This window comes from Aegilops tauschii, chromosome 7 (genome assembly GCF_002575655.3).
Source record: "Aegilops tauschii subsp. strangulata cultivar AL8/78 chromosome 7, Aet v6.0, whole genome shotgun sequence".
Lineage (NCBI taxonomy): Eukaryota > Viridiplantae > Streptophyta > Magnoliopsida > Poales > Poaceae > Aegilops > Aegilops tauschii.
This window is the reverse complement of record NC_053041.3, coordinates 547,758,699-547,771,103: the sequence shown is the minus strand read 5'-3', so window position 1 is coordinate 547,771,103 and position 12,405 is coordinate 547,758,699. Positions and strand designations below refer to the sequence as shown.

Here is a 12,405-nt window from a genome sequence, read left to right as displayed (position 1 = left end):
CTAGCACTCGGCAACAACTACATCACACCTCCGCTCTCGACCTCCTCCTCCATGGAACACGCCCACCATGGCCTCAAGCTCGAAAGCCCAGTGAGACAACCATTCCGGCGAACAGAAGAAGAAGCTCTCTGGCATTGCGGCCGGCTGGATGGCCTGCCGAGCCAGCCGGATACAGGTTGGCCTGCCGGTGAGCTCTCCGAAAGGCAGTGACGCGGACATGCCAACGAACGATGAGCCGGCGCCATCGCCCTCGTCGGTCTAGGCTAACATCACCATGGGTCAGGCGCGGGCGCACTTCACCGACATGGTGATAGAAGAGCGAGAGGCGGTGCTCCGATAGGCGTAGGCCGACTAGAGGTACAACCTCTGGCTTCTCAATGAGCGCCATCTTGTGGAAGAGCAATCGCCAGCACGGGCAGCATCGTGGACGTGGATGAGCAGAAGGCGCTGCTCTTGTCCTACCGCGTCTCCCACAAACTCCGCCTCGTGTGATGGCGGCTCCGTGTTCTCCGGGAGGAGAAAGAAGCTATGTCATGAAGATCGATGCGGTTGGTGAAGGAATTTGACGGCGTCACCGATGATGTCGCTAGCTCCACATCGGTCTGCCTCGCCGCCACGGCGACGAGGCTGGCACGTCCACGGCCACCGCCGATAGCAAGGAGGAGCAGAATATGGGATGACGCTAGTGCTTGGGTCCCAGGAAGGCCACTGCCACCATCGTGCCGGGCCTCACAGGTCATAGCCAGCGAGCTTGCCCGCTTTGCGGAGGTGAAGGCCACTACTCTTACCCTCCCGCTGAAGCTAAACCTGGTGGGCTCATAATCGACCAGTGAGCTTGCCCGCTTTGCGGAGGCGGAGGCTATTCTTCAGGGGATCATGGCCGGCTAGCGAGCTTGCTGCCGGACATGCGGAAGACATGTCGTGGGGAATGAGTGCCGGTGATCATTTAGAGTAGGTTAGAATAGGGTTTAGTTGAAATATGTCGAAATAATGAATGTGATCTGTTTTAGATGCAAAACATCAGGTTTTATGTAAACATTATCTAAATTTGACTGAAAGTTGCCCACTTTGTTGAATTTGCAACAAATGTGACCAGATGATTGCGACTAGCTAGCTAGCTTTGGATGGAGGGCTCCCGTATCAGTGTCCGGACACATGTCCAGACGGTCCGTGAATGGATACGGTGTCTGATTTGGGGGTCGGCGTTGGAGATGTTGTTACTTGTCAAGTTCTCCGAAGAACCTCCTAGAAAGTCATTGCTTAAAAATTGCCCAGTTTTTTTTGTGATGTGACTATTCAAGCTCCCTCTCCCTCTAGTACTTCAAAACTCAATCGTAACAACGGACAAATGGAAAGTGCCCTTGGTGCCATGGTAAAAAAATCGCCCAATTTTTCCTACCAAATCGACAAATGGGGAGGACACATCTGAGCTCACCCTTGCCCTTAGCCTACCTCTAGTAGTGCAACAAGTCATCACATGTAGTTCAGAGTCTTGAGAGATTGTGTGGAGTTTTCCTTTCCATTTCCATTTCCATTTCAGAAGCATGTACCTATCCAGCTATCCTTATATTTACAGGCTGAGCTACCCAGCTGCCACATCATTTTAGAAGCATGTAATCATCATCCTTGTTTACATCATCGTCGTCGTCGTGACCATCATGGTCGACGGTGTCAGATTCCGAGGGGCCGCAAAGCATTCCTCCCAAGCGTGGGAAATAGATGAGCGCCACAGGGAGAGTGCAAAGGAGGCTGGTGAGGCCGGTGAAGGAGATGGCCTCCTCCACCGTGTACCTGGAGCTGCTGAAGAACAACCGGTTTGTCACGATCGCGCCGACAGCCCCGCCGCTCGCCGTCATACCAGACACCACGCCCATCGACCTGCATCGATTAATTCACCAAATCCATTTTAACTAGATGATAACAGATGCCTTGTTGTAGGAATTGGCTGCAGTATATTTTAAATGAAATTTTGTTGTATGTAACATGAATATTTTGATTAACAGTATGAGAACAGAAACTGAACATGCATATAATCTATTGTATTTGAATTATTGTATAGTCGTAAAATATTTACTGACTGAAGTTGCATAATCTAGTGGAAATGACTAAGTCTTTTCGTGTGCAACATTATATGTTGCGTGGACCTTTCACTTGCATAGTTGCACATTAAGGCGACATGTTTGCACGCTAAGAGAAATAGATTAAGGTGATCACTTAGTTATATTAGATTACCCACTTATTGTATGAATACATAGAAATTTTGGTTGGTTTCTTGAGCAAGTTATGTCATAATTTGCTGCATCATAATCTTAACTTGGTTGTTCTGACCTTATTTATTTATTTTTGCGAGAAAAGGAGGGGAAATGCACAGGAGCTCCTGGGTGCTCCACACCCCTACATGAATATTAAATTTAAAAGTACCAAAAAATTCAAAACAATCTGGAAATTGGCGATGTCGAACCTGGGTGCCCAATCTATTCCCGTGTGAAGTTTCGTGAAAAAATACCAGAATATGTATACATGGCAAAGGAAATACAGCCATCCAAATAGTTTTTTTATATATAGGATTTTTTGTCTTTTTTAACATGGATATGTTTCCTAGTATTCACTAGTAGAAAAAGAGGCTTCCATACGCCCCCATTAGTCCCCAAAACAATCGAACCGCGACAAAAGGGGCCTTTAGTCGCGGTTCGGGAGGAGACCCGCGACCAACTATCTGGGCCCAGCGCGTTCGGTCGACAGCTGGCGGACGGGAGGGGCTTTAGTCCCGGTTGGCCTGGCCAACCGGGACTAAAGGTCCCCGAAGGCCTTTAGTCGCGGTTGGCCAGGCCAACCGGGACTAAAGGCCCATCCCTATATATAGGACTCAGCTCACTTCACTTCACTCAGCTCACTTCACAATTTTCAGAAGGGGGTGGTGGGTTTGCTTTTGGTTCCTCCTATGCACACAAGGTGTTCGATGAAATGCCCGAGAGCCTGAAACAAACATGATATGAAGTGTCCGAGCCACACTTGAGCTTTCTCATTTATTTTTCCTCCGCGATCGCGGTTAGCAACTTGAACCTTTCATGTGTCATTGATAAAATACACATGTGTGTAGTTCATTGTTTAATTTGTATTATTTCTAGCTAGTTAGTTTAACAAATGCATGATGGTTAATTATATACTTTATATAATAATAATGCAGATGAATCGGCAATGGATGTACGGTCCCCGACTCTCCGGCGAGTTCACTACGGGTTTGAAAGATTTCCTCGTAGTGGCAAATGCGAACAAGCAGCAAGGTTTTATTATTTGTCCATGTGCTGTCTGTAAGAATCAGAAGGGTTACTCCTCCTCAAGAGACGTTCACATGCACCTGCTTCGGCACGGTTTCATGCCAAGCTATAATTGTTGGACCAAGCATGGAGAAAGAGGGGTTACAATGGAAGAAGATGAAGAAGGGGATGATATCGATGACAACTATCATGATCATTTCGGTGATACTTTCATGGAGGATGATGCTGAAGGTGGGGAAGGGTTAGGTGAAGGTGAAGAAGAGGCACATGATGAGCCCGCTGATGATCTTGGTCGGACCATTGCTGATGCACGGAGACGCTGCGAAACTGACAAGGATAGGGAGAATTTGGATCGCATGTTAGAGGATCACAAAAAGTCGTTGTATCCAGGATGCGATAATAGTCTGAAAAAGCTGGGCTGCACACTGGATTTGCTAAAATGGAAGGCACAGGAAGGTGTAGGTGACTCATCATTTGAAAATTTGTTGAAAATGTTGAAGAATATGTTTCCGAAGAATAACGAGTTGCCTGCCAGTACGTACGAAGCAAAGAAGGTTGTCTGCCCTCTTGGTTTAGAGGTTCTGAAGATACATGCATGCATTAACGACTGCATCCTCTACCGCGATGAATACGAGAATTTGAATGAATGCCCTGTATGCACTGCATTGCGTTATAAGATCAGAGGCGATGACCCTGGTGACGATGTTGAGGGCGAGAAACCCAGGAAGAGGGTTCCCGCCAAGGTGATGTGGTATGCTCCTATAATACCACGGTTGAAACGTCTGTTCATGAACAAAAAGCATGCCAAGTCGTTGCGATGGCACAAAGAGGACCGTAAGTCCGACGGGGAGTTGAGACACCCCGCTGATGGAAGGCAATGGAGAAAGATCGACAGAGTGTTCAAAGATTTTGCAGCTGACGCAAGGAACATAAGATTTGGTCTAAGTACTGATGGCATGAATCCTTTTGGCGAGCAGAGCTCCAGCCATAGCACCTGGCCCGTGACTCTATGCATCTACAACCTTCCTCCTTGGTTGTGCATGAAGCGGAAGTTCATTATGATGCCAGTGCTCATCCAAGGTCCAAAGCAACCCGGGAACGACATCGATGTGTACCTAAGGCCATTAGTTGATGAACTTTTACAGTTGTGGGCCAGACCTGGTGTACGTGTCTGGGATGAGCACAAAGGAGAGGAATTTGACCTACGAGCGTTGCTTTTTGTAACCATCAATGATTAGCCTGCTCTCAGTAACCTTTCGGGACAGACAAATAAGGGATACAATGCATGCACGCACTGCTTACATGAGACTGAAAGTGTACGTTTGGTTAATTGTAAGAAGAACGTGTACCTGGGTCATCGTCGATTTCTTCCCCGAAATCATAACGTAAGAAAGAAAGGCAAGCATTTCAACGGCAAGGCAGATCACCGGCCGAAGCCTGCGGAACGTACTGGTGCTGAGATATTTGATATGGTCAAGGATTTGAAAGTCATCTTTGGAAAGGGTCCTGGCGGACAATCAGTTCCGCGGGGAGTTGACGGGCACGCACCCATGTGGAAGAAGAAATCTATATTTTGGGAGCTAGAATATTGGAAAGTCCTAGATGTCCGCTCTGCAATCGACGTGATGCATGTTACGAAGAATATTTGCGTGAACCTGCTAAGCTTCTTGGGCGTGTATGGGAAGACAAATGATACAAAGGAAGCACGGCAGGACCAGCAACTTTTGAAAGACCCAGATGACCGGCATCCGGAATGGTTTCAAGGTCGTGCCAGCTACGCTCTTACCAAAGAAGAGAAGGTCATTTTTTTGAATGCCTGAGCAGTATGAAGGTCCCGTCTGGCTTCTCGTCGAATATAAAGGGAATAATAAACATGGCGGAGAAAAAGTTCCAAAACCTGAAGTCTCACGACTGCCACGTGATTATGACGCAATTGCTTCCGATTGCTTTGAGGGGGCTCCTACCGGAAAATGTTCGAGTAGCCATTGTGAAGCTATGTGCATTCCTCAATGCAATCTCTCAGAAGGTAATCAATCCAGAAGATCTACCACGGTTACAGAACGATGTGGTCCAATGCCTTGTCAGTTTCGAGCTGGTGTTCCCACCATCCTTCTTCGATATTATGACGCACCTCCTGCTCCACCTAGTCGAAGAGATTTCCATTCTCGGTCCTGTATTTCTACACAATATGTTCCCCTTTGAGAAGTTCATGGGAGTATTAAAGAAATATGTTCGTAACCGTGCTAGGCCAGAAGGAAGCATCGTCAAGGGCTATGGAAATGAGGAGGTAATTGAGTTCTGTATTGACTATGTTCCTGACCTTAAGCCGATTGGTATTCCTCAATCGCGGCACGAGGGGAGACTAAGTGGAAAAGGCAAGATCGGAAGGAAATCCACGATATGTATGGACGGTCATTCTATGACTGAAGCACACCACACAGTTCTGCAAAATTCCAGCTTTGTGGCTCCGTACTTCGAGCAACACAAGAATATTTTACGCTCGGACAACCCGGGGAAGCCTGAATCCTGGATTAGAAAGGCCCACATGGAGACTTTCGGCAGTTGGTTGCGAAAACATTTAATGAATGACAATGATGTTGGAGATCAGCTGTACATGTTGGCCAAGAAACCATCTTCGACTATAACGATTTTCCAAGGGTACGAGATAAATGTGAATACATATGTATTAACGCGCGCGACTCTCTTTCTTTTTTTAGCCCTCCGGATCGAGTACGACAAAGCGTGGCAAATCCAAGGCGATGAAAACAGGAGAAACATATGCCATTGAGTTTGTCAGTGAAACCGGCAAGCCCCTACAGCACACCTCAAAGTTTATCAACCAATGCGGAGTCGTTGTTAGAGACAACGTCCCGATCACCGTCCAGGAATGGAAGGAGCCAAAGAAGGCACGTCTTGGTTTCAGTTTTGTCGACAAGAGAACGAAAAAGGATTGCTGGAGAAAGCTTATGGAACATTTCATTCTACCTCCGGAATACAACAAAGTCGATGAATTCGGTAACGAGGTTCCGGGTGGACATCAGAGGAGGAGGCTAGTTAAAGAGTTCGCTCTTCAGAAGATGGGCGAAGCATTCCAGAACTTCAAGAAAAATTTAACCCGTGACTATGTCAACAAGGGCAAGACTCCGGATTTCAATGGACAACATGAGAAACTGAAAGATGATTGGCCAGAATTTGTGAGGCAAAAGCAATCGGAGCATTTCAAGGAAATATCGAAAAAAAATAAGGATAATGCGAGTAAGAAAAAGTTCCATCATATTATGGGGCCAGGAGGATACCGCCTTTCGGAGCCTAGGTGGCAGAAGATGGAGGAGGACCTGAGGGTGCGAGGAATCCCTCTAGGTACAGAGGGATGGGACCCAAGGGCCAAAAGCTGGTGGTACGGGCATGGGGGATCGCTAGACCCGGAGACAGGGGTGTGTGTTCACCGGCAGAGACAGTTTGCTCCCACCCAAGCCCTTATTGACGCAATGACCCAAGCTCAAGAGGGCTTGATCAAGTTCAACAGAGAGAAAGACGCACTGACAACAGCCCTCGGGAATGATGAACACGGAGGACGTGTACGAGGCAAAGGCAAAGTTCCGTGGAAAGTAGGGTTTTCCCAGGACAATGACCCGTACTGTTACAGAAGCCGTAAGAGAAAGACGGACCGGGATGCAGATCTTATGACGAAGTTTGCATCGGAACTCCATGAGTTGAAGCAGACCGTGCATGAACTAGTAAAAGAAAAATCGGCTGCAGAGCCGCATGAAGATCATGAAGCGGATCGCGGAAGCCAGCGGCGGAGAAGCAGCGTGGCTTCCACGGATGCCCCGCCTGGTGCTAGTGCACCGATGATCGAGATTCGTGCACCGGAGCCTCACTACCCCGTGGGTGATGTAAAGGAGATGAAAGAATGTGATCTGCATTATCCCGTGGGGAACGTTTCCACGAAGGTAGCTAGCGGCAGTGCTTTACCCTGTACACCTGGAGCACTCCACCACAACAACCCCATTGCATATGGCTATGCTCGTGTCACGGTGGAAGACATAGTCCAAGGGTTTGAGGACCTGGAGATTGACAAGCCTACACCCGAAGGGGAGAGAAGACTTGGAGATGTCAAGCGCCAATTCATTCTATGGAAAAAGAAGTACATAGTGTTTCCAGGCGAGGCGCCAAGGCTAGCAAGTCCACCCCCCTCCGATGGTGGTGGTGGCGGTGGTGGCGGTGGTGGTGGTCGTGGTGGTTCACCTACACCTCCTTCACGCCATTCGACGCCGTCCCCTGATCCACAACCTCCGGCGGGTACGACGCCCCCCAATCCTCCTCCGGCGGGTACGACGCCCCCCAATCCACCTCCGGCGAAGAAGCAGAACCAGGCGGACAGCAAGGAAACCCGCTCCTAGACTATTAACCCGGACCCTTATGTACCTAAGACCACAAGGGTACCGGAGCCATCACTGAAGCCTCTCCTCCCAAGGCCTTGGGAACTTAGTGAAGCTGAAACCAAATTGGCCACGTCTGCTGATTATGAGAAATGGAAGGCGGATATGAAGGCGATAAAAGAGCCTGAGCCCAAGCAAGTATTCACTGAGAAGCAAAAGAAGTGGGCTAAGGATTTTTTGACGACACCGTCCCAAGCCGAGCTGAATATGCCTAACGACTATGGACATGAACTTCGTAGGCAAGCAAAACTATTGAAGGAGGAGAAAGAAGAAAGTAAAAAAAGCGGGAAACAAGTTGACCAGCTCGGGATGCAGAAGAAACAATCGATCCCCCCGCTCATAGTGAAAGCCGGTCCGGAAGAGGACCCCGAGATCATAGCAGCTGCGGCAGCACTTGGATTGACTGTAGCGAGTGCCATGAAACAAGCGTCCGAGATGGGTTTGACTCTTCGTGCCTTCTTAGGCCTTGAGGATGCGCCAGTATGTGAGATAGCATTACAATATGTGCGGAATGGGCCTCTCGTCGAGCCTGCGCGGAAAAAGAGTCTACCACCACAAATGCGAAATCTGCTACGTTGGTACAAGCAATTCATAACATGGGCCGACAAAGAATATGTTTATGCGGATGTTACAGATGAGCATCACACCAAACGATACTCCGTACAAGTTCATATGAGTGAATTGTTCCAGCTGTTCAATCTGCGCGACCTCGACAAATCTATGCTGAGTTGCTACGTTCTGTAAGTGATTTATTTCTACCTCATCTCGTTCTTCATTGCCTGCACTATATATATATTGTCCTAACTATATTGTTGCGTACGCTATTATGCAGATTGAAGATTTGGGAATGCAAAATAAGAAACATCCATGATGTTGGGTTCATTGACCCACATATCGTTAATGGACATGTGTTACAACATCACCCCGAAGACGTGGAGAAAGACTTGTACAAGTTTCTTAGAAAGCATCAACTCAAAAGTCATATTCTATTTCCTTACCATTTTGGGTGAGTGTTTCTCTCTTGTGCCCATTCTCTTTTGTTTACTCCATGCATGGTATGTCTAATCGATGAGTTATGCATGACTGTGCATGTAACGTGTCCGCAGGTTTCACTGGATTCTGCTAAATATTGAACTTCACACCTCCAGAGTTCTAATCATGGACTCTATGGATTCGGATCCAAAGCGTTGGGCCGACATGAGAAAAATGCTGCAAAAGTAATTATTTTCAATCATTTGAGCTCTATATCGATCGGTCTCTTTCGTTCATTTCCTAATATCAAGTAACTAATAACTCCCTTGTTCATTTAATTTTCTTTGCCCTGTAGGGTTTGGAGACGGTTCTCAGAAGAAATTGTCGGTGAATTCAAACATGAGCTAGATTTCAGAAGGTTAGTTAATGTGGATAAGCAGCCACCGGGGACCAATCTATGTGGATACTATGTTTGTGAGAACATCCAGAGACACACCTCTGAGCGGAAGGCATCGGATAGCGTGCGGAACGCGATGGATAACTTGCGGAGGAGGCTTAGTCCAGAAGCTCGCTTCCGACCAATTCAAGAAGAATTAGCAGGATTTTTCATGAGGGAAGTCATCAATCCTAAAGGAGAACACTATACCGAGGATGAAGAAATTTATATGCATACCCGAGATTGAAACTTGTTCGAAGTTGTATATGGTCATCCATCCTAATTGTGTATGGAAACTTGTTCGAAGTTGTATATGGTCACCCGAGATTGAATATATATTATATATTCCTCTTGAATTCTTCTTGTTTGAAATTTCATATGCATGTATATAGTAGCGTAGAATATGTGTACTGAAACTTCATCAAAATTAAAATAAAACACAAAATAAAATATAAAAGAAATAAAACACTCCAAACTAAAAAGAAACCAGGTTTAGGGGGGCTAAAACCCTAAACCTGCGGAGGAGGCCTTTAGTCCCGGTTGGCCACGAGAACCGGGACTAAAGGTCCTCCGCCCCGACGGACCACTGGCGCCCACGTGGACGGGCCTTTAGTCCCGGTCAGCCACAAGAACCGGGACTAAAGCCTTTAGTCGCGGTCCGTAAGAGGCGCGACTAAAGGAGGGGGTCTTTAGTCGCGCATATTTAGTCCCGGTTGCACAGCCGGGACTAAAGGCTGTTGCGAACCGGGACTAAAGGGCTTTTTTCTATCCGTGATTGTTCCACGAAATTTCACACGAAAATAGATTGAACAACGATGTTTGATATCCAAAATCCCAATTTTTTTTCAAATTTCGTGGTATTTTTTTAACTTAATGTTCATATAAGGGGCGGAGCACCCCAGTGATACAAATCCTCTTCCAGAAAAGGAGACCTTATATTAGCTCTGTAGGTGCACATGGTCTAAAACAAAACAGCGACTCCTTGATTGCCGGCCTCCACATACATGCATGGTAGATCTCTTACTGGTCAAGCATGATCATATATGTGCACCACACCTTACGCAACAAGGCGCGCCTCTTTCTGTTTATAAATGGGATTTCAACTAAGTTTACCAGGAATCTCCGCCCGTTGCTATCTTTGAATAAATGCAAGAAAGCAACGTCGACGTCAGCGACACTATGCTACTCCTACACAAGGATTCTGTTTTAGATTCTTTTAGATCCACAAGAAGCTTGTCGTCGGCGCGAATCCTCCTAGCTAACTCGTGGTTCAGGCGTTGCTAGCTAGTCAAGTACTCAACACCTTTCATCTCACGATAGGTAGCTAGCAGCTTCGTCCTTTCATCCGTTGGCAACTTGTATATTTTTGTTATTGTTTTGAGGTTGCTTAATTGCCATATTTAGTGGTTTAAAATATTATTATTATTTGCGGAAATAGTGGTTTAAAATATCTTATACTCCGTATTACTGTACTTTATTTACAGAGGGAGTATACAAACGTAACTATATGGAGTATATGTAAGTGTACGATGCACACATAAAACATTATAACCATAAATATTTCATAATTATAAACAAGCTAAATGATACTACTGTGTAGCTAATTATATGTAGGGATTTGATTAAGGATTAAGCGGAAGATTTTCTTTACCTCTTGGAGACAAAGGGAACGATGCCGAAGGTAAGCCCCGAGGCGGCCTGCACGAACGCCCCGCACGCCACCATCACCGCCATCGTGGCCGCCAGCGACGGAGCCTCCGTGGCGCCCATCCTGCCGACCATAACGCAGAGGACCGCACCGGTGCTCTGCACGGCCCACAACGCCCACAGCCTCCCCCGCATACCGAAACGCCTTCCAACCACGTCGGACGCTACCCCTCCCGCCGGCCGCGCCACGGTGTTCATCACGCCGAAGCATGCCGCGGCGGCGCCCGCAGCCTCCATGGGCAGCCGGAACCGCCTGCGGAAGAAGTCGGCGGCCACGTTCTCCATGATGAGCTCCACGCCGTAGCAGTAGCCGTAGGTGAGCGCCAGCACCCACGCCCGATAGTCGGAGACTCCTCCTCGCACCACCTTCCAGAAGCCCTCCCCTTTGGCGCCTCCAGCGTAGGTGCAGCCGCTCGGGAGATCGTATGGGAAGGCGAGCACGGCGAGGCCGGTGGCGATGAGCATTGCGCACGGGATAAGGTAGGCGACGCGCCACGCGACGGTGATGGGCACGCCGAGGCGGAGCACGATGAGGTCGTAGGCGAGCGGCATGACGACCTGCGCGGCGGCGCTGCCGACGTTGGCCCAGCCCGCGGCCACGGCGTTGGCGAGGCCGACGCCGGAGGGCGCGAAGATGCGGGACATCCAGTGCTGGTTGGCGACGAAGTTGGAGAGCGAGAGGCCCGCACAGAAGCGCAGCGCGACGAAGCCCGCGGGCGAGGACGCGTACACGGCGGCAAGGGCGAGCGCGAGCGCGCAGACGAGGCTGGCGACCCCGGACGCCCGGCGCGGGCCGAGGAGGTCGCAGGCGGGGCCCATGGCGAGGCGCCCGACGAGGGCGGCGGAGAGCGAGGCGACGGCGGCCGCGGAGGCGTCGGAGGGCGCGAGGACGAGCGCCGGGCGCAGCGCCGGGAGGATGGGCGGCGCGGCGAAGGCGGCGAAGAAGCAGGCGAAGAGGGAGAGCCAGGCGAGGTGGAACGCCTGCGTGTGCGGCCGTGACAGCGCCAGCGGCCGCAGCTCCGTGGCGCGGCCGTCGGCGTCGACGCCGTGGTCGATGTGCGCCCAGTCGCTGTAGTAGCTCTGTTCTTGGTCTACCTTCTTGCCCATGGTGACCATGCTTGCTTCTGCTTAGAGCCTTAGACCGAGCTAGGCGCCGATCGAACAGGCACGCAGTCGCAGTGATCGATCGGTCAGTGTGTGATCGAACGATCTCTTGACCCTCTAGGCCGACCTTGCAGTTGTAGTACTAGGCTGCTACTGGCTAGCCAATGAGGCGGGGGGTTTAGATTTGGGTAAGTGTGTGTGGTTTAAATAGCGGGAAGGAAAGGAGCGGCCACGACGCGACGGGAGAGTGGGTGGCAGCTGGGAAGGTGGTGGAATGGAACGGGGGTGCATGCAGGGCGCCGCATGCACGAGAGGAGAGGCTCCCGGGTGGCTCCAAGAGGGAGAGTTGTGATTAACGCGCGCATAGCGTCGCTATCAGTCTAAAGCTTGGATGAAAATGTGCCTATTTAGCGAAGCCCGTCAGAGTCAGAAGCTATTAAAAGTTGCAGCGAAGCTACACCGAACG

At 49.3% G+C, this 12,405-nt stretch overlaps 1 protein-coding gene across 1 annotated transcript; it reads right to left on the bottom strand.

Annotated features, from left to right (window-relative positions):
* Positions 1-1,500: 1,500 nt before the first annotated feature.
* On the bottom strand, positions 1,501-12,114 carry LOC109738205 (probable high-affinity nitrate transporter 2.4). Its single transcript, XM_040394634.3, has 2 exons — positions 10,780-12,114; positions 1,501-1,878 (listed from the first exon to the last, which is right to left on the bottom strand). Exons 1-2 carry the CDS (start codon positions 11,949-11,951, stop codon positions 1,599-1,601), a joined length of 1,452 nt encoding a protein of 483 aa, XP_040250568.1. The 5' UTR covers positions 11,952-12,114; the 3' UTR covers positions 1,501-1,598.
* Positions 12,115-12,405: the final 291 nt, after the last annotated feature.